This window comes from Rhinichthys klamathensis, unplaced genomic scaffold, assembly GCF_029890125.1.
Source record: "Rhinichthys klamathensis goyatoka isolate OS25496 unplaced genomic scaffold, OSU_Roscu_1.1 h1tg001083l_1, whole genome shotgun sequence".
Taxonomy (NCBI): Eukaryota; Metazoa; Chordata; class Actinopteri; order Cypriniformes; family Leuciscidae; genus Rhinichthys; species Rhinichthys klamathensis.
The window spans coordinates 1-23,993 of NW_026607336.1; the positions used below are offsets into that span (position 1 = coordinate 1).

Below are 23,993 nucleotides of genomic sequence, written 5' to 3' on the forward strand. Positions count from 1 at the left end.
GCTTCCTCCGAAAGCTGTCAATCAAAACCTCAACGCGGGTTACAGCGGAGGCGACTGCAGCCCTGTGTGCACCTGTGACCACTGACACACACACACACACACACACACACACACAGAGATAGAGAAGTGCATTACCATAAAACCACAGCCAACCACAGGAAGAACATACAGTCCTCGCCGCTGCACACAAGAACACACTTCTGCCAGAACATCCTGCCACTAGAACATCATGACCCCCAAACACATGCAGGAACACTGCTAGCCCTATTCATCGCTATCATCATCCTGATAAAACTTTCATTGTGTCAACATTTAAATTAAGGAAACAAATATGTGAATTATACTTTCTGTGATTCACAACCAGAGACTCTTTTGCATCTTTTTTAGAAGAAATCATACAAGAAAACTTTGGCAAGACATTTGCCAGTTCATATATACATATATATATAAAGACTTTAAGCTTTATTTTAAGGATGTTTTGTTTGGGTTTTTCATTTTTGAGAAGCAATATGAAAATGTTTATTTTCTTTCCAACTTAATTATTTTGCTTGCAAATGTAAAACTATGAAAGTGAGGCCCAATTTTTCTCACTTTCAAGAAGATATTAAGGTCTATATTAAATCCTTGTCTACCTCCTGTAACAAAAAAGCTACTAAAACTTTGAATATATGCTCACTTTTTGATGTTTTTGTATAATCCTTATTTGATAATATTATTTTATGTTTTGTGGGGAGGATTGTTATATTTATGTGATCTGTTTAATCAATATTTCCACAGTTATTTATTAGTTTGTTTAATTTATATATATTTTCAACTTTATTTATTTTTATATGTTGAAATGTGATGTAATATTTGGCCGTCCCTGAACCTCTGGCTCTTTTGTATTGTGTAAGTAAATGTTTAAATGTAAAAAAAAAGGAAAGAAAAAAACATTTTTAGCTGCTCAACGCATTAAAACATTTGGCCATTAAAAGAGCAGTTTTCAATGCACTAAAATGCAGTTAAATCTACATTTACATTTAAATGTATGCATTTGGCAGATGCTTTTATGCATTCCCTGGGAATATGAGATATGATTCATGACTGCAGAAATGCTGTGAGATAAATGACATTAATATTTCAGGGGTTTCCTACCGATCTGTCCTTCCACGCCTTGTTTCGGGATGCTGATCGAAGTTTTTGTCTCTGATTCCAGTCGTTTACGAGTCTCTCCCTTCTTACCGATAATATATCTGTCAAAAAAACAAGAATGTTGCTGAGATTGGATCAGAAAATGTAAATGCAGTGGAAAAAGCTGCAATAAGTCTGTATGGAAGCCCGTTAATGGAATAAAACATTATTTTAAACTCAAATTGTAAGATATTTGCTGCGTCACAATTCACAATAATACGCCCTAAAAGTGTGTACTGTTTTTGTGAAGGAAAGTACATACTTTTGAGTGTGATACAGATATATAGGCAAGATTTGGGACAAACTACATTATCACAACTGCGTCTGTTTCTGTTTAAACTGCCCTGTCAATCATCTCGTCACGGTTAAAATCCTCCACATTCAATTTAATTTAATTTCCTGCCATATCGGAGAGACTCTCCTCATTTGCATAATGATGCATTTAAAAGTTCATGACCCAAACGTATCTTGTCTCTAAGTTCACAATGATGTTCCAGATGAAATATAACGCTAACATCGCATAAATATATTTTCGTCAGGTGAGATACTGATTATTAATCACGAGTCAAACCCCTTTATCTAAACCTCTCTACTTAATCGTTGGTCTCGCAAGTCCGCCATGTTTGTAGTTTTTAACACTTTTTATTCATATTTGTAGTTCTAATCGAATCCGCGTCCGAAGGCAAATGGAGTGTAACCTGAAAAAGCAGATCATCCTCATTTCAACATACTATGATTTGCGACACAATAATTCTAATTTTCAATATATTGAGGACGGAGCAATTAACTCGCAAGAAATAAAGTCGGATAAAAAGTTGCAATTACCTTTTTTTTATTCCATTATAAGTCTACGTTCACAGTGCGAGCCTTAGTGCCGCTCAGATCCGATTTATTGCTCAGATCGGATTTCTTTGTACAGCTGTTCACATTGTTGCTTTAAAGTAACAACAGGTTACTATTTCTCTCGGGGTGGGGTCCCCCTACAGTTGGGAAACAGTATTGTCCTCTACTACTGTGGTAAACTCTGTCATCCTACATGCACGTGCAATTGTTGACAACCACGATAGCCCTGAACACTGTAGGAGGAGGTCACATGCAGGTGTTCTGCTTGCGTCTTGTCTGAAATGTCTTCATCCCAGGTACAGTGGCATATATTTCAGCATGTCATATGAATATAATTTCATGGGTTTTATTTTTTTTCTAACGACAAATGATCGCGATGCTCACGTTTACAAGCCAGCGTCATTATAGTAGCCTAGTCTATTGGTTACCGTTTTACTGGATCTATATGATACTTCAATGCAATGTTTGAGTGGTTGATAATATCCATATATCCTCAATATTATAATATCAAGCTACCATAAATGAATCTGCAAATTTTACAAATCGATTTGCATTATAGCTTGAGGCAAGACAAATAAACAAATATCACAGACATGTTAGGTATCCTAAAATATGATTTTGTACAACTTATATATTTACTTGCAAGAATGTAGCCCCTACCAAACTTGTACAAGCCGTTTAGACACAGGCTTTCATTTGATTTTTATTTTTATTTTTTTGCCAAGTCCGCATCGGTCGGGCACCCCTCCTCCTCCTTCAGCTCACGCCAGCGAGAAAATGCTGGCCCAATGTTGATCCTCGTTCTGCCTTTAACGCTTTTTGCTTTGCTCCGATAAAACCTTTGCTTTCTTGTTTTTCTGTGCTGCTTCGGCCATGACTATAACATTTGGCTCGCACGTCCGATTTTAAGGAAGTGGGGGTGGTGGTGGAAGTGACGTATATGCCGTAAAGAAGTCGAATTTTGTAGTTCTCTTTGTTCACCGGTTACTACCCGAAACCCGAAGTTTAAAAGTACGATTAAAAACGCTACAGACTCCGTCAGGCTATGGCAGACGTGTCATTCAACCTATTGTAAGCCGATGTACCATCACAAGAGACTTGGAAATATATTATGAAGGTTGAAAAGTAACCTAGTGCTGCTTTAAATGTGGCCAATATCAGACTCCAGTGTGAACATATCCCTTAAAACTCATCTTTAATCACCAAAATTACATACTTAAACGTTTATTTCCTTGAAAAAAAAACTTCATGCCTTAAAATATCTTGAATGTAACTCGACACCCTCGCCTCATTTAGTATTCGCGGTTCTATGAATATGCAAATGAGCCCCGCCTCCACTCACTCACTCAGAGATCCACTGGTTGACGATCACACGTTGATCTGATTGGTTACAAGGTCGTTTGTGACGTCAGAAACACCAGCGATTTCAAACCGTGTTTTTGAGACTGTCTTTGGTTCACTGCAGTTTTAAGGAGGAAATACTCAGCAATGCTGTCGACTTATGAACTTACACATGGTTTGTCTTAAAGCGTATTAAAAACACCACATAGACACATAAACAACATTAACAGCTGGATTTACACCACAGGGTGACTTTAAAGTAACCGATTACGCATTTATTTATTATGTGATCGGCTGCAGAAGTCAGTGAAATAATGCGCAGGCAATATAAAAAATCAAAAACAGTTTTTTAAACATTTCTGATATGAGCCCGCATGTTTTGCGTGTATATAGAGCATAATTGTGATGAGAGTGACGGAAAAAGTCACATTAATTCTGATATGACTGCAAAACATCTGACCGTTATCGGCCTCAGTACCACAGATGGAAGTGGCACAAATCAGATTAGATAAGATCAGATGTGGTTTGTGTCATTCACACTGACATGAGATCTGAGTCACATGATTTAGGCCACATTTACCAGCAGTATGACTCTGAAAAATTGATCTAGAACATATACTGACTTATAAAGGACACTTGGCACGTCTATGGCACAGCGGAAGCCTTTCTCCGTCTGCTGTATGTCGTGAGCGTCACAGGGCTCGTCCAGGCACTGCTCAGCGTCTGGGACAATCATAACAATAATAATAATAATAATAGTATGTTTATTTTTTATAGCGCCTTTGAAGAACCCAAGGTCGCTTCACAAAATAATACAAACAGTTGACAGACAAGAGACAGGCAATCTGCTAGTTATAACAATTAAACAAGCAGAAAAGCAGATGGAGACAACAATAATGAATAGATTAATAACATTATATGATGTGAAACTACAGACACATATGAACATGTGTCACTCAATTTAAAGAGCACATACCTGCTTCTGAATATGAATAATTATCCTCTTCTTCTTCTTCATAAGATTCCTCCTGAACGGCATTTTTCCTGTAAATTCTCCCGTGGATGTTAATGAGAACGGGCCGTAAGATCTCCATCGTGCTGGATGAGGAAGAGGAGGGTGACGTCACTGTTAATGTGGCATAAATCATCAGCTAAGATTTCACTACATTGTTAGTTTTCTCTTTTTTTTTAAAATAAACTAGAGAACGAAATCCTGTATACTATCCCAACTTGCAAAGGTGATAAAAGTTGATTTAGCAACGTTTCGATCCCATGACCTTCATCAGGTCTTAACTTTCTCAAGTTACTTTGGATAGTGTGTGGGATTTGCTTTTCTAGTTTATTGCATTAGGTTTTGATAATTGCCTTTGTCATACGCACCTATAAATTACTTGCAAGTGTGCTATGTTAATTGTTCATTCATTTAAAACAGTTAAATGACACATTGACAAAAAACATCAAACAAAACACTGGATTTAAAGCAACAAAAAAAGTAAAGTATTTAAAACAAAATAAATAAATTCCACAACTCATCATACCACATGACAGCTCAATATTAGTGAGGTAAAATTATGCATGAATTTTATGAAAGACTTTGTCTTTATTGAGAAAACAGAATTTTTCTTCTTATGAGATTCTTATAAAATAATTTGGGCTCTCTAGGGCTAATCGGTTTTGTGTTGTTGTTTTTTTTTACTTTCTTAATTCGTTTGCTAATCATCCACTAAAGCATCTACAAATAATGACAGATCTCTCATTATTTCTCACAGATATTAATTATGAACAACACTTATTTTTATAGTTGCAGTACAAATGACTTAACAAAAACTTTGGCTTTTATGGAAGCATGTATGTTTATGAAATCCTCTGAAAATATATTGAAAGTCAGCACAAAGACGTTTTACACTGTTAAAATAATGTCTTCTAAACACTAGTGAAATTTAATTGTCTATAATACCGTTTCTGTTCGCATGTGCTTCATTAAAGAGAACTTTGCTAGCAGCTACAACAATAATAAACCACAAACGAGGGTGAAATAACTCAAGACTCATGAAAGAACAACATAGAACATACTACTCGCTTGAATGTATGATTATTAATAATTAAATTATTAATCTTTCTACCTTTGAGATGTGTCTGTTTACATGAAACCGAACAGAGGCGGAGCCTCCACTTCCGCTTTTGCGTCACTTCCTCTGCTGAGAGAATAGGATTTGCAATTTATTTTCTTTCTTCTTTTTTTTAATGAAAAACTAATTAAATTATATATAATAATAATAATAATAGTGACAAATGTGCAAAAACATAATATACAAATAGCCTGAGCATCACATTTGCCCCATTACGCCACGACGTTAGGGGGCGCGCCAACATCCGATCCGTGACAAACTGACGTAAACAAACCGACTGAAGAAAGAAATAACAGCAGCGGCGGAGCTTTGGGGGACACAGGTTGTAAATCATAAAAATAGTACACGATTTTAACACTTTATTGAACTTAATTTTGATTTATTCTTGTATCAATTGCTCATGAAACGTGGAATAGTGATAGTGGCGCTGTGCTGTCTCTTATGTATGAGTTCAAAATGTCAATACCATTATATTATTGTATTTTTAGGTCAAAGTTAAAGACAATTTTTATAATTAAATGTATTCTGTGCTTTTTTGTCTCTCTCTCTCTCTCTCTCTCTCTCTCTCTCTCTCTCTCTCTCTCTCTCTCTCTATATATATATATATATATATATACAAACACACTATATAGGGATTTTCTATAGTAGTAGTGCTAACGTTAGTCCTTGCCCATCTTGAATGAACTAAAGTATTGTTTTCTTTCTATATTAGTTTTAAGTAAGTAAAATGCTTTATTGACATTGTACACAATACAACGAAATTTAGAGTGGCTGCTCTCAGAGAACAAGCATATAAACACGAGTATATTTTGTATGAGAATATATAGAAAGAAGCAGACTATAATATATATTCAATGTTTGCTAATGTATGTACTATAAAGGTCATATTTGGTGTTTGTAGTGTATTGATGTGTGCTCTGTCCTGTCCAGGTTGTGAATGGCAGCATCTTCGTCCTCGTCCTCGGCTGGCGGGGTCAGTGGCAGCTCGGTGACCGGGTCCGGCTTCAGCGCTTCGGAGCTCATCCCGCCCAGGAAAGTCCTGTACACATACCCGAAAGGAGCTGGAGAGATGATGGAGGGTTTGTGCTCCGTTTCACTCGTTATTTCTCTTTTGCTTTGCACCATTTGAAGGGATAGTTCACCCAAAAATGAAAACTCTGTCAGTAATGACTCTCCCTCATGTTGTTCAACCCCGTAAGACTTTCCTTCATCTTCGGGACACAAATTAAGATATTTTTGATTAAATCTGAGAGCTCCTCCATAGGCTTCTAAGGGATCGAAACTGGCCGGCCCAAAAGTTATGAAAGACATCGTTAAAATAGTCCGAGTGACGACAGCGGCTCAACCTTAAGTTTATCAAGCGACGAGAATACTTTCTGTGCGCAAAAAATAAATAAAAAAAAGAACAACTTTATTCAACTCTTCATTTCCTTCCCTGTGGGCCTCGAGTGAGTTCACGTAGTGTAACAGCGCAGCGCTTCTAGGTTGTACGTCACACACACACACATGACCAGCGTCGGCCAATAGTGAGCCTGCGTGTGACGTACAACACAGAAGCGCTGCGCTGTTACACTACGTGAAATCTCAAGGCCCACAGAGAAGAACATGAATAGTTGAATAAAGTCGTTATTTTTGTTTGTTTTTTGCGCACAGAAGGTATTCTCGTCGCTTGATAAACTTAAGATTGAGCCGCTGTCGTCACTCGGACTATTTTAACGATGTCTTTCATAACTTTTAGTGAGACAGCTCTCAGATTTAAAGCTGCAAGTCTGGCAGATTCAGTGGATTTAGGCTAAATTTCGAATGTTTACAACTCTCATGGCCCTCCCAACGGATACCCTCCCACCGAGTTCGTGGTCGTCAGTGCGTGTGCACCGGGTTATCTGTGAACGCGCCCGTCTCATCCGCATCCATCAACACCATGGAGTATTTGGAGGTATGCTATCCTGGCTAATCTACCGATAGATTGCAATTGCTAACGTCATTTATACTCTAAATGAGCTTACTTGATTTTCCGCCATCACTCTTCGTTACTGCGCGAACTTCCGGCGTGTGCATGTGATTGTAACGTGCGCGAGGGGTGGCGTGAGCCCGATCTGTGATTGGCAGTCAGATCTCACGCCCCCCTGCGCTGATTGGACCCGATGATCTGGGAACGGTGGATTTTTGCAAAACAAATAACACGCTCCAGGTGGAGTTAGAAGCTCGGGTTTTTTTCTAAAACCACTTTATTTATGTTGTTCTGTCGGATTATAGTATCGATTTCACTGAATGTGATCAAAAAAATGTTGCCAACGGCAGATTTAATCAAAAATATCTTAATTTGTGTCCTGAAGATGAACGAAAGTCTTACGGGGTTGAACAACATGAGGGAGAGTCATTACTGACAGAGTTTACATTTTTGGGTGAACTATCCCTTTAACAGGGTTCTTCCCACGGGTCCTTGAAATCCTTGAAAGTTTGTGAATCAGAAGAAAAAAAACAATCCAAGGCCCTGGAAAGTTTTGGAAAATAAACACACAGATATACAGGTCCTTGAAAGTGCGAGTGCAAGACGTTTTCTGGAAAAAATCCCTCTGATCGGATTTAAAAAGTGTTATTTCGCCAACACATCGTGGCCTATGCGCACTAACCTGCTTGATGTACGTTAGTTACGTGCATTTACGCGTTACGTTAGTGTTTCCCGCGTGAGGTACTTTGTGTTGTACGTTGCCATGACGTTCACGCGCGCACAAAACTACTACGATCGTACCTCAACGTTTGTTGTTGAACACAACACATGTGTCCCCACATTAAGTCCTTGAATTTGAGGGTATTATTGGACCTGGAAAGTCCTTGAAAGGTTCTTGAATTAAGATGTGGGAACTCTGATTTAAGTGCAAAACAAATGGCAACATAACCCTGTTATATAAACTGCTCTGGAAAGATTTTTACCGTAACAAAACATCCAGTTAATGTCCTTCAGTTGTAGCTCTTTTGTTTCTGGGTCAGGACAGGGTTTGTTACGAGGGGTATTTCCCGCCGGTTAGTTAATGAGCTCAAGGTGCAGGGGCTCTTTGTATGTGTTTGCATGTTCGTCACATGTTTTTCACAGTGCTGATCATCTGCATGCATTTGCCTTTCTTCCACAGATGGATCTGACAGGTTTTTGTGTGAGTCTGTGTTCAGCTATCAAGTTGCATCCACTCTGAAGCAGGTTAAACATGGTACGTAACACACTTACACTCAGTTTCACAGACTGACATGCATTGTTTACGCTTTGGTCGAGCGGATCACAAGTAGACGAGGGAGACACATTCCCGTTTTGTCCATTTTTTAACCACTACAAGCTCAGTGTTTTAGACCCTGTTTACACCTGTGTTTAGCGTCTACTTATGATCCGATCGAACAGGGCCTTAGTTAGGGCTTATCAGTCTTTACTGTTCGGATCTGAATTACACCAATCTACCCTTTTGTGTAACTGGCTTATGAAGAAATATGAGCCGTCTTGAAGAAAAAAATTGATGACTAACTTGTAAGACTAGTTTCTGCTATCGCCACAGGCCTTGAATCTTTTTGATTTTAGTGTCCAGATCACTTGTGAATTTAATTAACTTTTATAGCCGAATCAAATGAGTTTCATAATTAATAAATTTTGCAACATCTACACTGCTATTGAACTGAACTGAATCAACACTGAACTGAAGTGAATCAACACTGAACTGAACTGAATCAACACTGAATTGAATCAACACTGAACTGAATTGAATCAACACTGAATTGAATCAACACTGAACTGAATTGAATCAACACCGAACTGAACTGAATCAACACTGAACTGAATTGATCTGAATAACGACATTATTGTCTTTTTAGAGCTGCCTTATAATTTAGTTAAATTAGTTTCATAATTGATGAATTTTGTTATATTGATTCTGTTATTGAACTGAATTGAATCAACACTGAACTGAATTGAATCAAACACTGAACTGAATTGAATCAACACTGAATTGAATCAACACTGAAATGAATTGAATCAACACTGAACTGAATTGAATCAACACTGAACTGAATTGAATCAACACTGATTGATTCAATTCAGTTCAATAACAGAATCAATATAACAAAATTCATCAATTATGAAACTAATTTAACTAAATTATAAGGCAGCTCTAAAAAGATAATAATGTCGTTATTCAGATCAATTCAGTTCAGAAATGAATTGAATCAACACTGAAATGAATTGAATCAACACAGAAATGAATTGAATCCACACTGAAATGAATTGAATCAACACAGAAATGAATTGAAACAACACTGAACTGAATTGAATCAACATCGAAATGAATTGAATCAACACTGAACTGAATTGTTCTGAATTACGACATTACGGTCTTTTTAGAGCTGCCTTATAATTGAGGTAAATTAGTTTCATAATTGATGAATTTTGCAACATCGACACTGTTATTGAACTGAACTGAATCAACACTGAACTGAACTGAATCATCACTGAACTGAATCAACACTGAACTGAATTAAGATGAATAATGACTGTTGTCTCTAGAGCTCAATTTGAATTAGTCTCATACTTGATAATAAGCTGCTATAGAAATCAAGCTGACTGTTGAATGAGAAACGGTTGCTGTTGTGGAGTCCGGTGTGTGACGCTGGTGTCTGATCTCAGATCAGCAGGTTTCCCGGATGGAGCGTCTGGCGGGGCTGGTGGAGCAGTTGGAGGCGGACGAGTGGAAATATAAACCCATCGAGCAGCTCCTGGGATTCACGACCTCATGATATCTACACATCTCCATTAGCCTGCTTCCCTCGTCTGCAATGAACTGAAATTAGAGTTATGAATGTACGTGTACTGTAGGTTTATATATCGGTTTGCACATTTTTAGAGTTTTTGTGATCATGTGTATAAATATGCATTGTGTTTCGAATAAAGTCTTAGTAATTCCTTAAAATAAAAATACATGAACAATAAAAATCTTTTTTTAAGCACAATCAATATGTTGCATGAGTTATTTTGAAGGATGCATTCAAATCTTGACATAGTTGAACATGAAATCCGCATTGATCCTGTCAACTTTCGTAATGCGTGTTCTTGGTGTGTCTGAGCACAATCTATCAATGCATGTTATTTCAAAGAAAAGAAAAACTCTAGTTTATTTATATGACACTTTTCACACACATCGTTTCAAAGCAGCTTTACTGAAAGTCGTTAATGTGTAATATCTTCATGCTTTTATACAGTGGTGTAGAAAACTGATGTCTGGCTTTGAAAACTGACATCTTAATATTATTAAAAATTTGTTAAAGATTTTATAGTCACATTGTGTAGTTGTGATTCGAGTCGATTGTTTTATTTGTGATTATAACGAAATTAAACATGCCAAATTATGTGACATAACTGTCTATAATAAGAGATTATGAATGAACACATGCGAAAAACAAGAGAGAAACAATGAGATATTAATAACTGATTATGTTGTAGTCAATGTGCGCTTTTTCCTGTCAGCTTATGCAGCTTTTTTTGTTTTTCAAAAAAAAATTGTCAGATAAATACCTTAACCAAGTTTAGTATTTTGTTCTTCCCTCATATTTAAAATATTTATAAAATATTTTCCGCATATTTTGATAGTTTATTCGATGCAGTGTCATTAAAAACAAACATATCCATCACTTGTGGCTTCTACTGTAGTTGCACTGAATTGAATCAACACTGAATTGAATTGATCTGAATAACAACACTATTGTCGTTTTAGAGCTGCTTTACACCTGAGTTGAATTAGTTTCATAATTGATAAATTTTTGGAACATTGATTCTGTTATTGAACTGAACTGAATCAACACTAAACTGAATCAACACTGAACTGAATCAACACTGAAATTAATCAACACAACACTGAACTGAATCAACACTGAACTGAATCAACACTGAACTGAATTAACACTGAACTGAATCAACACTGAACTGAATTAACACTGAACTGACTCAACACTGAACTGAATCAACACTGAACTGAATTAACACTGAACTTAATTAACACTGAACTGAATCAACACTGAACTGAATTAACACTGAACTGACTCAACACTGAACTGAATCAACACTGAACTGAATCAACACAACACTGAACTGAATCAACACTGAAATTAATCAACTCAACACTGAACTGAATCAACACTGAACTGACTCAACACTGAACAGAATTAACACTGAACTGACTCAACACTGAACTGACTCAACACTGAACTGAATCAACACTGAACTGAATCAACACTGAACTGAATTAACACTGAACTGAATCAACACTGAACTGAATTAACACTGCACTGAATCAACACTGAACTGAATTAACACTGAACTAAATCAACACTGAACTGAATTAACACTGAACTGACTCAACACTGAACTGAATCAACACTGAACTAAATCAACACTGAACTGAATCAACACTGAAATTAATCAACTCAACACTGAACTGAATCAACACTGAACTGACTCAACACTGAACTGAATTAACACTGAAATTAATCAACTCAACACTGAACTGAATCAACACTGAACTGAATTAACACTGAACTGAATCAACACTGAAATTAATCAACTCAACACTAAACTGAATCAACACTGAACTGAATCAACACTGAACTAAATTAACACTGAACTGAATCAACACTGAAATTAATCAACTCAACACTGAACTGAATCAACACTGAACTGACTCAACACTGAACTGAATTAACACTGAACTGAATCAACACTGAACTGAATCAACACTGAACTGAATTAACACTGAACTGAATCAACACTGAACTGAATTAACACTGAACTGAATCAACACTGAACTGAATTAACACTGAACTGAATCAACACTGAACTGAATTAACACTGAACTGAATCAACACTGAACTGAATTAACACTGAACTGAATCAACACTGAACTGAATTAACACTGAACTGAATCAACACTGAACTGAATTAACACTGAACTGAATTAACACTGAACTGACTCAACACTGAACTGAATCAACACTGAACTAAATCAACACTGAACTGAATCAACACAACACTGAACTGAATCAACACTGAAATTAATCAACTCAACACTGAACTGAATCAACACTGAACTGACTCAACACTGAACTGAATTAACACTGAACTGAATCAACACTGAACTGAATCAACACTGAACTGAATTAACACTGAACTGAATCAACACTGAACTGAATTAACACTGAACTGAATCAACACTGAACTGAATTAACACTGAACTGAATCAACACTGAACTGAATTAACACTGAACTGAATCAACACTGAACTGAATTAACACTGAACTGAATCAACACTGAACTGAATTAACACTGAACTGAATTAACACTGAACTGAATCAACACTGAACTGAATTAACACTGAACTGACTCAACACTGAACTGAATCAACACTGAACTGACTCAACACTGAACTGAATCAACACTGAACTGATTCAACACTGAACTGAATCAACACTGAACTGACTCAACACTGAACTGACTCAACACTGAACTGATTCAACACTGAATTGAATCAACACTGAACTGACTCAACACTGAACTGACTCAACACTGAACTGAATCAACACTGAACTGAATTAACACTGAACTGAATCAACACTGAACTGAATTAACACTGCACTGAATCAACACTGAACTGAATTAACACTGAACTGAATCAACACTGAACTGAATTAACACTGAACTGACTCAACACTGAACTGAATCAACACTGAACTAAATCAACACTGAACTGAATCAACACTGAAATTAATCAACTCAACACTGAACTGAATCAACACTGAACTGACTCAACACTGAACTGAATTAACACTGAAACTAATCAACTCAACACTGAACTGAATCAACACTGAACTGAATTAACACTGAACTGAATCAACACTGAAATTAATCAACTCAACACTGAACTGAATCAACACTGAACTGAATTAACACTGAACTGAATCAACACTGAAATTAATCAACTCAACACTGAACTGAATCAACACTGAACTGAATCAACACTGAACTAAATTAACACTGAACTGAATCAACACTGAAATTAATCAACTCAATACTGAACTGAATCAACACTGAACTGAATCAACACTGAACTAAATTAACACTGAACTGAATCAACACTGAAATTAATCAACTCAATACTGAACTGAATCAACACTGAACTGACTCAACACTGAACTGAATTAACACTGAACTGAATCAACACTGAACTGAATCAACACTGAACTGAATTAACACTGAACTGAATCAACACTGAACTGAATTAACACTGAACTGAATCAACACTGAACTGAATTAACACTGAACTGAATCAACACTGAACTGAATTAACACTGAACTGAATCAACACTGAACTGAATTAACACTGAACTGAATCAACACTGAACTGAATTAACACTGAACTGAATCAACACTGAACTGAATTAACACTGAACTGACTCAACACTGAACTGAATCAACACTGAACTAAATCAACACTGAACTGAATCAACACAACACTGAACTGAATCAACACTGAAATTAATCAACTCAACACTGAACTGAATCAACACTGAACTGACTCAACACTGAACTGAATTAACACTGAACTGAATCAACACTGAACTGAATCAACACTGAACTGAATTAACACTGAACTGAATCAACACTGAACTGAATTAACACTGAACTGACTCAACACTGAACTGACTCAACACTGAACTGAATTAACACTGAACTGAATCAACACTGAACTGAATTAACACTGAACTGACTCAACACTGAACTGAATCAACACTGAACTAAATCAACACTGAACTGAATCAACACAACACTGAACTGAATCAACACTGAAATTAATCAACTCAACACTGAACTGAATCAACACTGAACTGACTCAACACTGAACTGAATTAACACTGAACTGAATCAACACTGAACTGAATCAACACTGAACTGAATTAACACTGAACTGAATCAACACTGAACTGAATTAACACTGAACTGAATCAACACTGAACTGAATTAACACTGAACTGAATCAACACTGAACTGAATTAACACTGAACTGAATCAACACTGAACTGAATTAACACTGAACTGAATCAACACTGAACTGAATTAACACTGAACTGAATCAACACTGAACTGAATTAACACTGAACTGAATCAACACTGAACTGAATTAACACTGAACTGAATCAACACTGAACTGAATCAACACTGAACTGACTCAACACTGAACTGACTCAACACTGAACTGATTCAACACTGAACTGAATCAACACTGAACTGACTCAACACTGAACTGACTCAACACTGAACTGATTCAACACTGAACTGAATCAACACTGAACTGACTCAACACTGAACTGACTCAACACTGAACTGAATCAACACTGAACTGACTCAACACTGAACTGATTCAACACTGAACTGAATCAACACTGAACTGACTCAACACTGAACTGACTCAACACTGAACTGATTCAACACTGAACTGAATCAACACTGAACTGACTCAACACTGAACTGATTCAACACTGAACTGAATCAACACTGAACTGACTCAACACTGAACTGAATCAACACTGAACTGAATTAACACTGAACTGAATCAACACTGAACTGAATCAACACTGAACTGACTCAACACTGAACTGACTCAACACTGAACTGATTCAACACTGAACTGAATCAACACTGAACTGACTCAACTCCGAACTGACTCAACACTGAACTGATTCAACACTGAACTGAATCAACACTGAACTGACTCAACACTGAACTGACTCAACACTGAACTGAATCAACACTGAACTGACTCAACACTGAACTGATTCAACACTGAACTGAATCAACACTGAACTGACTCAACACTGAACTGACTCAACACTGAACTGATTCAACACTGAACTGAATCAACACTGAACTGACTCAACACTGAACTGATTCAACACTGAACTGAATCAACACTGAACTGAATCAACACTGAACTGACTCAACACTGAACTGACTCCTGAATAATGACACTATTGTCTTGAGCTGCTTTATTATAGTAGAGCTGGACGATAATTTTATGACAATATAAACAATCAATTAAGTAGTTTAGTAGTTTAGTAGTTTTCCTTTTCAGCTGATTTTTCAATTATCCTCTAACGAGTCCATGCATTTATTTATTCAAAGCATGAACCATTTGCAAAGAGCAAAGTGTGTCATATTTACACTTGACCAGTACAAAAACATTTTTTCAGTGCATGACTTCTGTACAGTTCCAGTTGTTTAGTTTAGTCAACTGAGCAAAATAAATAAATAAATAAAAGTGTATAAGAAAGCAGTTTTGCTTCAGCATGCAGTGGCTGAAGGCTAGTGTGTGTGAGAGACAAACGTGAGAGTCGTGTCACACACACGCAGACTGACGGACAGCAGCTGGAGAAGGAAAACAACACACACATTCTTTGTTCTCGAGCTGAAGCAGCTCCTACACACACATAAACAAGCCTCAGAGGTGTGTGTTTCACATCCCTCCATCAGAGCTCTCAGATTTGACATTTAAGATCAACTGGGGAATATTATACGGAAATAATACGAATAAAAGTTGGGGAACGTTGTAAGAAAGGGTAAAAGCAGCTGATGTAATGCGAGTCTCGTCACGTCGAGTTCCTTCAGATCTCGAGAGATGTTTATCAAGCCGAGAGCAGAGAAACTGCTGGAGACGACGAGCACTGGACGTCCTGTTCTGTTTCAGCTCAGAGATGTTGACTGAACACACACACACACACACACACACACTGCTGGGTCCTAAAGCCGGACCCCGAGAGGGTGGAGCTCAGAAAACTACATTACACACCAGAAATCTGAAGGAAGGAAGAAAGAAAGAAAGAAAGAAAGAAAGAAAGAAAGAAAGAAAGAAAGAAAGAAAGAAAGAAAGAAAGAAAGAAAGAAAGAAAGAAAGAAGAAAACGTTTGCATGAAGAAAATGAAGATGTTTTACAATCAATTTTACATCTGTAAGAATTTTGCATCCATCCAGACATTTTAGTTTAGTATTTTATAATACGTATTCGTAATTAGTGATTTTCATTACTCTAATACAGTTTTTAACAATAAATTAAAGGCAGTACAACAAATACAGGGATGTATAAATACGTCATTTGGTAGTTAATGTTAATTTAAACAATATATTATTTTTATTTTAGTAAAGAAAATTAGTTTTGTGGTGTTTTTTGTCTTATAGAAATAAGAATTATAGGATTTAGCATTTAATTTTTAATTTTCTTCATTTTATTATTCTCTCTTTTAATTTTTGGTGTGAAATACGAGCATAAAATATGATATTTTTACAGGTTTCTAATGCAGTGGTCAAAAGTGATGGGGATGTTTGCTTATAATGAGACCGGCAGTTTGATTAAACCATCAAAATATGAAAAAAATATTTTATATTTTTAAATATTTTATAAATTTGGTAAAGTTATTTATCTGACAAAATTACTTGATTACTTTTTTCAACAGCTTTTATTTTACTGACAGGAAAAAGCACACATTGACTACAACATAATCAGTTATTAATATTTGGCTGGTTATCTCTTGTTTGTGCATGTGTTCATGCATCATTTCTTTGTATGGACAAAAATAATGTCACAATTTGGCATGGTTCATGTGTTATGATCACACATAAAACAACTGACTCCATCAAGCACAACAGCACATTATGATCCCTGTACTGTACACTTCTGGATATTCAGCACATTGCGCAAACATTGCTCTTTCTTTGTTGTTTTCAGAAGCATAAAAGCCCTTCAGACTCAGTTCTGTTGCTGATTTTATGACAACATTTGGATCATTTACACTCATAAAGTATACGAGCCTCTGACTGAGACGCCGTGACGTTGTACAGTGTGTTTTGTTCGCGGTTGGGACACGTGTGTGTGTGTGTGTGTGTGTGTGTGTGTGTGTTTTCATTCAGAGGGAACTGTTTGTCCTCGCTCTGTGCTGAAGTACATCTGTGAAGTGTGGCTTCCGGCCAACAGCCCTCACGCTTCATGCTATAGCCCATACGTACAGGAATGTGTAGATATAAACCAACGCCGTAGTGAAACTGAGGGTTTTCTGGAGAGGGTTTTTTCACCTAATTGATTTCTTGAGCAATTTGCTTAATTCTTTGTCCTGAAGAAATGGTTTATTATTCAAAGGGTTTCATTCAAATGTTTTAACCTAGGAAGCCTTCCAGCCATTGTTGAAGCATTTCGTGGAAATTATTACTGCTTTAGTTATAAAGGAGTTTTACTCAACAACATGCTTTTGATCCAAAGCAACCAGGTATTGCAGATTTTAGTAACCCAGTTGTAGAGGATTAAAATTACAACCCAGTTACAGAAGAATATTTCTTTTCTAAAGTGACCACATTAATCCATAAAAAGTAGAAACTATGAAAAAAGTAGAAAATATGACTTAAAAGTAAAAATTCTGACATACTAAGTCAAAGTACTCAAAAAAAAAACTAAATTATGACATGAAAAGTGGAAATTATGACTTAAAATTCAAAATTATGACATACTCAGTCAAAGTACTCACAAAAAAAAACTAAATTATGACATGAAAAGTGGAAATTATGACTTAAAAGTCAAAATTATGATATACTAAGTCAAAGTACTCACAGAAAAAACTAAATTATGACATGAAAAGTGGAAATTATGACTTAAAAGTCAAAATTATGATATACTAAGTCAAAGTACTCACAGAAAAAACTAAATTATGACATGAAAAGTGGAAATTATGACTTAAAAGTCAATTATGACTAAGTCAAAGAACTCACAAAAAAACTAAATTATGACATGAAAAGTGGAAATTATGACTTAAAAGTCAAAATTATGATATACTAAGTCAAAGTACTCACAAAAAAAAACTAAATTATGACATGAAAAGTGGAAATTATGACTTAAAAGTCAAAATTATGACATACTAAGTCAAAGTACTCACAAAAAAAAACTAAATTATGACATGAAAAGTGGAAATTATGACTTAAAAGTCAAAATTATGACGTACTAAGTCAAAGTACTTAAAAAAAAAAAAAAAATTATGACATACAAAGTGGAAATTATGAATTAAAAAGACTGATGACAGTCAAAGTTATGACATAAAAAACAAAATTATGAAATACAAAGTCAAAATTATGATACTAAATTGATAATATGGCTTAAAATGTCAAAATAATGACTTTAAAAGTCAACGTCTTGACACCAAGTCATAATTATAAGATGAAGTCGAAATTATGAAACACTGAGTAAAAATTGTGGCTTAAAAAGTCATGATATAAAAAAGTCAAAATTATGACTTAGTCGAAATGATGACATACTAAGTCGAAATTATGACTTAGAAATTTTTGAAATGATGACATACTAAGTCCAAACTATGACGCTAATTCAATATTATGATTAAAAAAACTCAAATATGACATACTAAGTCAAAACTATGAGTTAAAAAGGTAAAAATTGTGACTTGAAAAGTCGAAACGATGACTTAAAGTTGAATTTATGACTTAAAAATGTGTAATTATGACATACTAAGTTGCGATTATGACTTAAAAAACTAAAATATGACATAAAAAGTGAAAATTATGACTTAAAAAGACTGATGACAGTCAAAGTTATGACATAAAAACAAAATTATGAAATACAAAGTCAAAATGATGACGCTAAATCGAAATTATGGCTTAAAATGTCAAAATAATGACTTAAAAAGTCAACGTCTTGACACTAAGTCATAATTATAAGATGAAAAGTCGAAATTATGACACATTGAGTAAATATTGTGGCTTAAAAAGTCATGATTTAAAAAAGTCAAAATTATGACTTAGTCATACTAAGTCGAAATTATGACGCTAATTCAATATTATGATTAAAAAGACTAAAATATGACATACTGCATCAAAATTATGAGTTAAAAAGGTAAAAATTGTGACTTGAAAAGTTGAAACGATGACTTAAAGCTGAATTTATGACTTAAAAATGTGTAATTATGACATACTAAGTTGCAATTATGACTTAAAAAACTAAAATATGACATAAAAAGTCAAAATTGACTTAAAAAGCTAAAATATGAAAAGTCAAAATCATGACTTAAAAGTCGAAATTATGACAAAAAGTCGAGATGCAGACTAAGTTGGAATTTTGCCTTAGAAAGTCAACATTTTTACACTTATGAGATGAAAAGTCAGAATTATGACACACGATTTTTCAACATTTAAAAATTTTAACTAAGGCCAAATCCTGGATTAATCTTAACGCTGTGAAAATGCTTTAAATCATGACATCATAATTTCAACTTTAATCTGATAATTATGACTTTTTGTCATAAATTTGACTTGTTTGTTTCCTTTCAATAGGCCAAAAGTTGTTAAGAATCTCATTTACTCAAACAACGACAAATAAACACATGCCTTTACATTTGAAGCTTGTTTATAAGGTGACTCGGATGTATATACAGTGATAATACGTGCTAATATTGCATCATTCCTCAGGAAAGACAGGGTTTCTCATTCACCAAGCGTCTTCGAGACTCATTCGACTCCACAGAGGTCAGAGCTCCAGCAGTTGTCGTCGAGCAGTTTTGCTGAGGTGTGAAGAATCACAGGCGTTTCTAAATGCACCACATGCCTTTAGAGCAGATGAAACCTGTGTTTATGTTTGGACCCATTTCCATCCTATAGTCTAACACCAAGTGAACACAGAAAAGTCTCCTGACAGACATTTCGAGGCCTGTTGACGTTTTCAGTATTCATGCAGTGATTCGAATGTATTATGCAAAAGGATTCGAGGGTTTATCCTCTAGGAAAACACCCTTCACTGGCAAACAGAAGGGGGCTGGAATGTGCCTGTCCGTGTGGGACGGCCTTAGTCCAGAGCCAGACCTTCATTCCCAACTTTAACCCTTCCTTCACTCCCCCGACTGGAGCCAAGCTTCATTAGCTCAAAAACCAAGGAAAAACACAGTCTTAATCAAATAAAAACTGGACACACTTTCCAGTGAAGAGTTTCTAAGTTTGTTTGCTCTTTCTAATGCACCAAAGTGTGATAACTTGGTTAGTTTCAGCAGTTACATGTGAACAACCCCCAACCGATTCAGACCATTTGCTGCTTTTAGTTTGGTTCTTTTAAAGAGGGTTATTGTGTGAAGTTTCCGTAGACTTTTTAAATCAAGATTTTTTTGGTAAAATAGGGAAAGTGTAAGTACTCAGCTAACAAAAATACATTTCTATTAAGTTATGAAAACATTCATTCTAAAAAAAAAAAAAAAAAAAATGTCTTAAAAGTATTTTTTTCTTGGTTAGTTATATTAAGTGAATTCCATTGTATCATTTAAACATTATAATTGTTACTTTTAAATGTTCTCCGAACGTTCTAAAACAAGTCGTTGCATTTAAAAAAAAATGTTGTGAGGATGTTATTAAAGACCACGAACGTTCTATTAACTTGGAAAAAACATTTGTTCGTTACTTTGAGAGAACATTATCCAAAGTTCTGAGAATGCATTTCATCATCGTAAACACATTTATATTGTTTTTAAAAAAAATAGCTATATAAGGTCATGAAGTCGCATGAATAAAAACAGTAGAAAATGAATAATTAAACAGAAAAAACAGTTGAAACGTGACAGCATAAGTTGGAAGTGTCCGTGTTTATTCAGTGAAGTCAGTCATTGACTTCACTATTTCACAATACAAACTGCTGTTTCGATTCGAGATGCAAATCATCATATCGTTCAGTTCAGTCACACCACTTGCAAATGAGCAGGACGTGAGATTCGCCACTACATGTCCTGAGAGAGGACAATAGGTGAAGTGAGAAGTGAACTATCCCCTCCTCCACTGGAGACAATAGACGAGCTGCAGATTCTCATTTCTCCGTGTTACCAGGCGAACTTGGGACGCGAAAGACGTGACGTTAGCGCTGATTGGCTGTAAAGTCCGAGGGGGCGTGGCCAGCGGGTATATAAGGAGGCGCTGAACGGGTTGCGTCAGTGTTTTGCAGAGACTCTGCAGATACTAACAGCTGCTGCACTTAATCCGGTTCACACAGGTCTTTGTTAGTTGTTAGTCTTTGTTACGGACTATTTTTTATGAAGGAACGTACACACAATTCATCGCATTTGAGGATATACAGCACAGATTATCGGTGAGTTATGTTTAACAGGGCTGTTTTTATTGTCTTACCTGGTGTTCATTCAAAACCGTGAAGTACAATGAGAGAGCAACAATGCACATAGTCCTGTTTCTGTTTGCTCCAATGTTATCATCAGCCGTGCAAAATTAAAAGCATGGTTTATTTTAGTTATGTAAAGACACTCTAGTTTGGTTGACTTGTTTACCAGTTGGTTTTGTGTCTCGCGCATGCATAATAAAAACCAACCTTTTCTTCTACAGACTCTTAATAATGCAGCTGATTTCCAACCTTACATCTGAAGACTCAAGTCTCACATCCACCCCAACATCTGACGCTCCATCCAAGCGCTTGTCCTGGAGCAAACTAATGCAGAAACTGCACAGCATCCAAAGCATGGACTCCGATTCAGACACGCACAGCAGCTTAGACGATGCATCAGATGCTGGTAAATATTAGAACCGGATCTAATGCACTTTTCCCAACTCTCATGCAAGATCTTGATTTTAATGCATGCATTTGTCTAACGCAGGTTCCCTATCCATACCAGATCTGTCAGAATCCGAGATGTTTTTCGACCCCGCTGAAGAGGCATTGTGCAAAGAAGTGGTGCAACTCATCGCACTTAACCTGACCGATGCCAAAGATGGTGTCCTGCACTGTTCCAAACTCCTTATTCCAGAGAAACTTCTGGAGCACATCGGACACGAGCTGGTGCATCTGTCCGTCAGCGAGCCCTGTGGTCTGCGAGGTGCCCTCATCGATCTGTGTGTGGAGCAGGACAGCGTATACGAGGCTGCGGGACAGATCGCGGTCGACCCGTATCTGGTGCCCACGTTCCAGCTGACCCTAGTGCTGAGGCTCGACTCCAGGGGCCTGTGGCCGAAGATCCAGGGGCTTTTCACCGGCAGATCCCCGTCGTCTCCGGTTGTTCGACGTGCACTTAAACTGAGCACTGGATTTCGAGTTATTAAAAGAAAACTGTACAGCTCAGAAGAGCTTTTGATTGAAGAATGCTGAGACCGACTCCATACATGTCATGGACTTTTACTAGGTTTTTTTAAAATTAAGCCTCTTGTAACCATTCAGTCTCAGTGCCCATAAAGAGCCCTGAAGGTACAATCGTGTTGTATGACTGTTTAACGCAGTAAATGACCAACTCGCAGGGCATTTGTAATGCTGATTTCTAGGGTACATTAAAAAGACTTTGTGATACTTTGTTTGTTACTGATGTTGCACTTTTGCTGCCGTTCCAGTGACGCAGGAGTTTCGGGAACATCTACCTCAGGTTTATGGAAACCAGATATGGCAGCTATTTTCCATGCAAAACATTGTTTTTCGTCTATGCCAGTTTGTTCAAAGATGTGTGAATGCAGTTATTGTGCCCTTAGATCAAATGGAAGGTCTTTTAACTAGTTTTTTTTTTATTATTATTATTTTTTTTAATGGTCATATGCATATTCCATGCATCTTATTTATTTGATATTCAAATGCAACATGTTGGGTTTTTTGTACTTTGAAAGAAATGCAAAAAATAAATCTTTTTGAAGAATTAATGTCTTTGGTTTTCTTGAATGCTTTTGGAAAATATATGCAACCCAAACATATCCTCCTGGGACCCAAGAATAGACTTTTGTCCACTGTAGTGGACATTATATTTTAGTGAATTTCTCTGACATCATACATGTCACATGACACAACCTGGGTGTCCTGTAAAGAGCACATTCAGGACTTTTCAGAGATACCAAATGTTTGGAGGTTTCACCGTGAAAACAACTTCTCCTTGGTCTTTAAAAATGTCTGACATCAATTTAGTGATCAAATGTAGCATAATAATATATTGTAATAATTTAAATTGGACTACTTCAAATCGTATTTCATAAAACATGTCAGGAAAATGTTAAGGGGTTTCAAATAAAAAAATTACTTTGTTACAGAACAGGGCATTGATTTCAAACGTGTCCACTGTAGAGGACATCAGGACTAACATGTTTATCAGGCATTCTGGGAGACACAAGTGAATGTGGAAATTATACATCAATATTCCTATGAAATATTAGATATTATTATTAAAATGTTGCCAATTATTACACTTATTTTTTCATTAAATGTTGCTCCAAGAACACATTAATGTGCAAATTAGATAGTGTATAGATACATTGCATTGAATGGGAATATCAATTTATGGCCATTTTACCCACATATTGCAAAAAGCAAAATGGTGTATCAATTCATTCCATTATTTCTTTCATAATATAGTGGAGAATAATCTTTATACAAATTTTGGTTGAAAAAATCCTGAAACCCCAAAATTTATTGGTGATTGAAAAAAAAT

The 23,993-nt window shown here is 36.1% G+C and overlaps 3 protein-coding genes across 3 annotated transcripts; 2 read left to right on the forward strand and 1 right to left on the reverse strand.

Annotated features, from left to right (window-relative positions):
- Window positions 1–6: 6 nt before the first annotated feature.
- Window positions 7–5,502, reverse strand: ascc1 (activating signal cointegrator 1 complex subunit 1; the record flags this gene model as incomplete). Its single annotated transcript, XM_056244769.1, has 5 exons — window positions 5,478–5,502; window positions 4,331–4,480; window positions 3,978–4,077; window positions 1,135–1,232; window positions 7–81 (listed from the first exon to the last, which is right to left on the reverse strand). Coding segments are annotated over exons 2-5 (391 nt in total), but the record flags the coding sequence as incomplete, so codon positions are not given.
- Window positions 5,503–5,700: 198 nt separating this feature from the next.
- On the forward strand, window positions 5,701–10,268 carry anapc16 (anaphase promoting complex subunit 16). Its single transcript, XM_056244767.1, has 4 exons — window positions 5,701–5,805; window positions 6,414–6,562; window positions 8,615–8,689; window positions 10,147–10,268. The coding sequence occupies exons 2-4, from the start codon at window positions 6,421–6,423 to the stop codon at window positions 10,254–10,256; spliced, it is 327 nt and encodes a 108-aa protein (XP_056100742.1). The 5' UTR covers window positions 5,701–5,805; window positions 6,414–6,420; the 3' UTR covers window positions 10,257–10,268.
- A 10,973-nt stretch (window positions 10,269–21,241) lies between these two features.
- ddit4 (DNA-damage-inducible transcript 4) lies at window positions 21,242–22,991 on the forward strand. Its single transcript, XM_056244766.1, has 3 exons — window positions 21,242–21,295; window positions 21,830–22,106; window positions 22,191–22,991. Exons 1-3 carry the CDS (start codon window positions 21,242–21,244, stop codon window positions 22,676–22,678), a joined length of 819 nt encoding a protein of 272 aa, XP_056100741.1. The 3' UTR covers window positions 22,679–22,991.
- Window positions 22,992–23,993: the final 1,002 nt, after the last annotated feature.

Coding starts and splice junctions, on each gene's coding strand:
- anapc16 (XM_056244767.1), top strand. CDS start 6,421: ATGGCAGCATCTTCGTCCTCGTCCTCGGCTGGCGGGGTCAGTGGCAGC. Junction 6,563..8,614: donor AGCTGGAGAGATGATGGAGG/GTTTGTGCTCCG, acceptor TTTCTTCCACAG/ATGGATCTGACAGGTTTTTG. Junction 8,690..10,146: donor TCTGAAGCAGGTTAAACATG/GTACGTAACACA, acceptor GTCTGATCTCAG/ATCAGCAGGTTTCCCGGATG.
- ddit4 (XM_056244766.1), top strand. CDS start 21,242: ATGCAAATCATCATATCGTTCAGTTCAGTCACACCACTTGCAAATGAG. Junction 21,296..21,829: donor CACTTGCAAATGAGCAGGAC/GTGAGATTCGCC, acceptor GGTTTATTTTAG/TTATGTAAAGACACTCTAGT. Junction 22,107..22,190: donor AGACGATGCATCAGATGCTG/GTAAATATTAGA, acceptor TGTCTAACGCAG/GTTCCCTATCCATACCAGAT.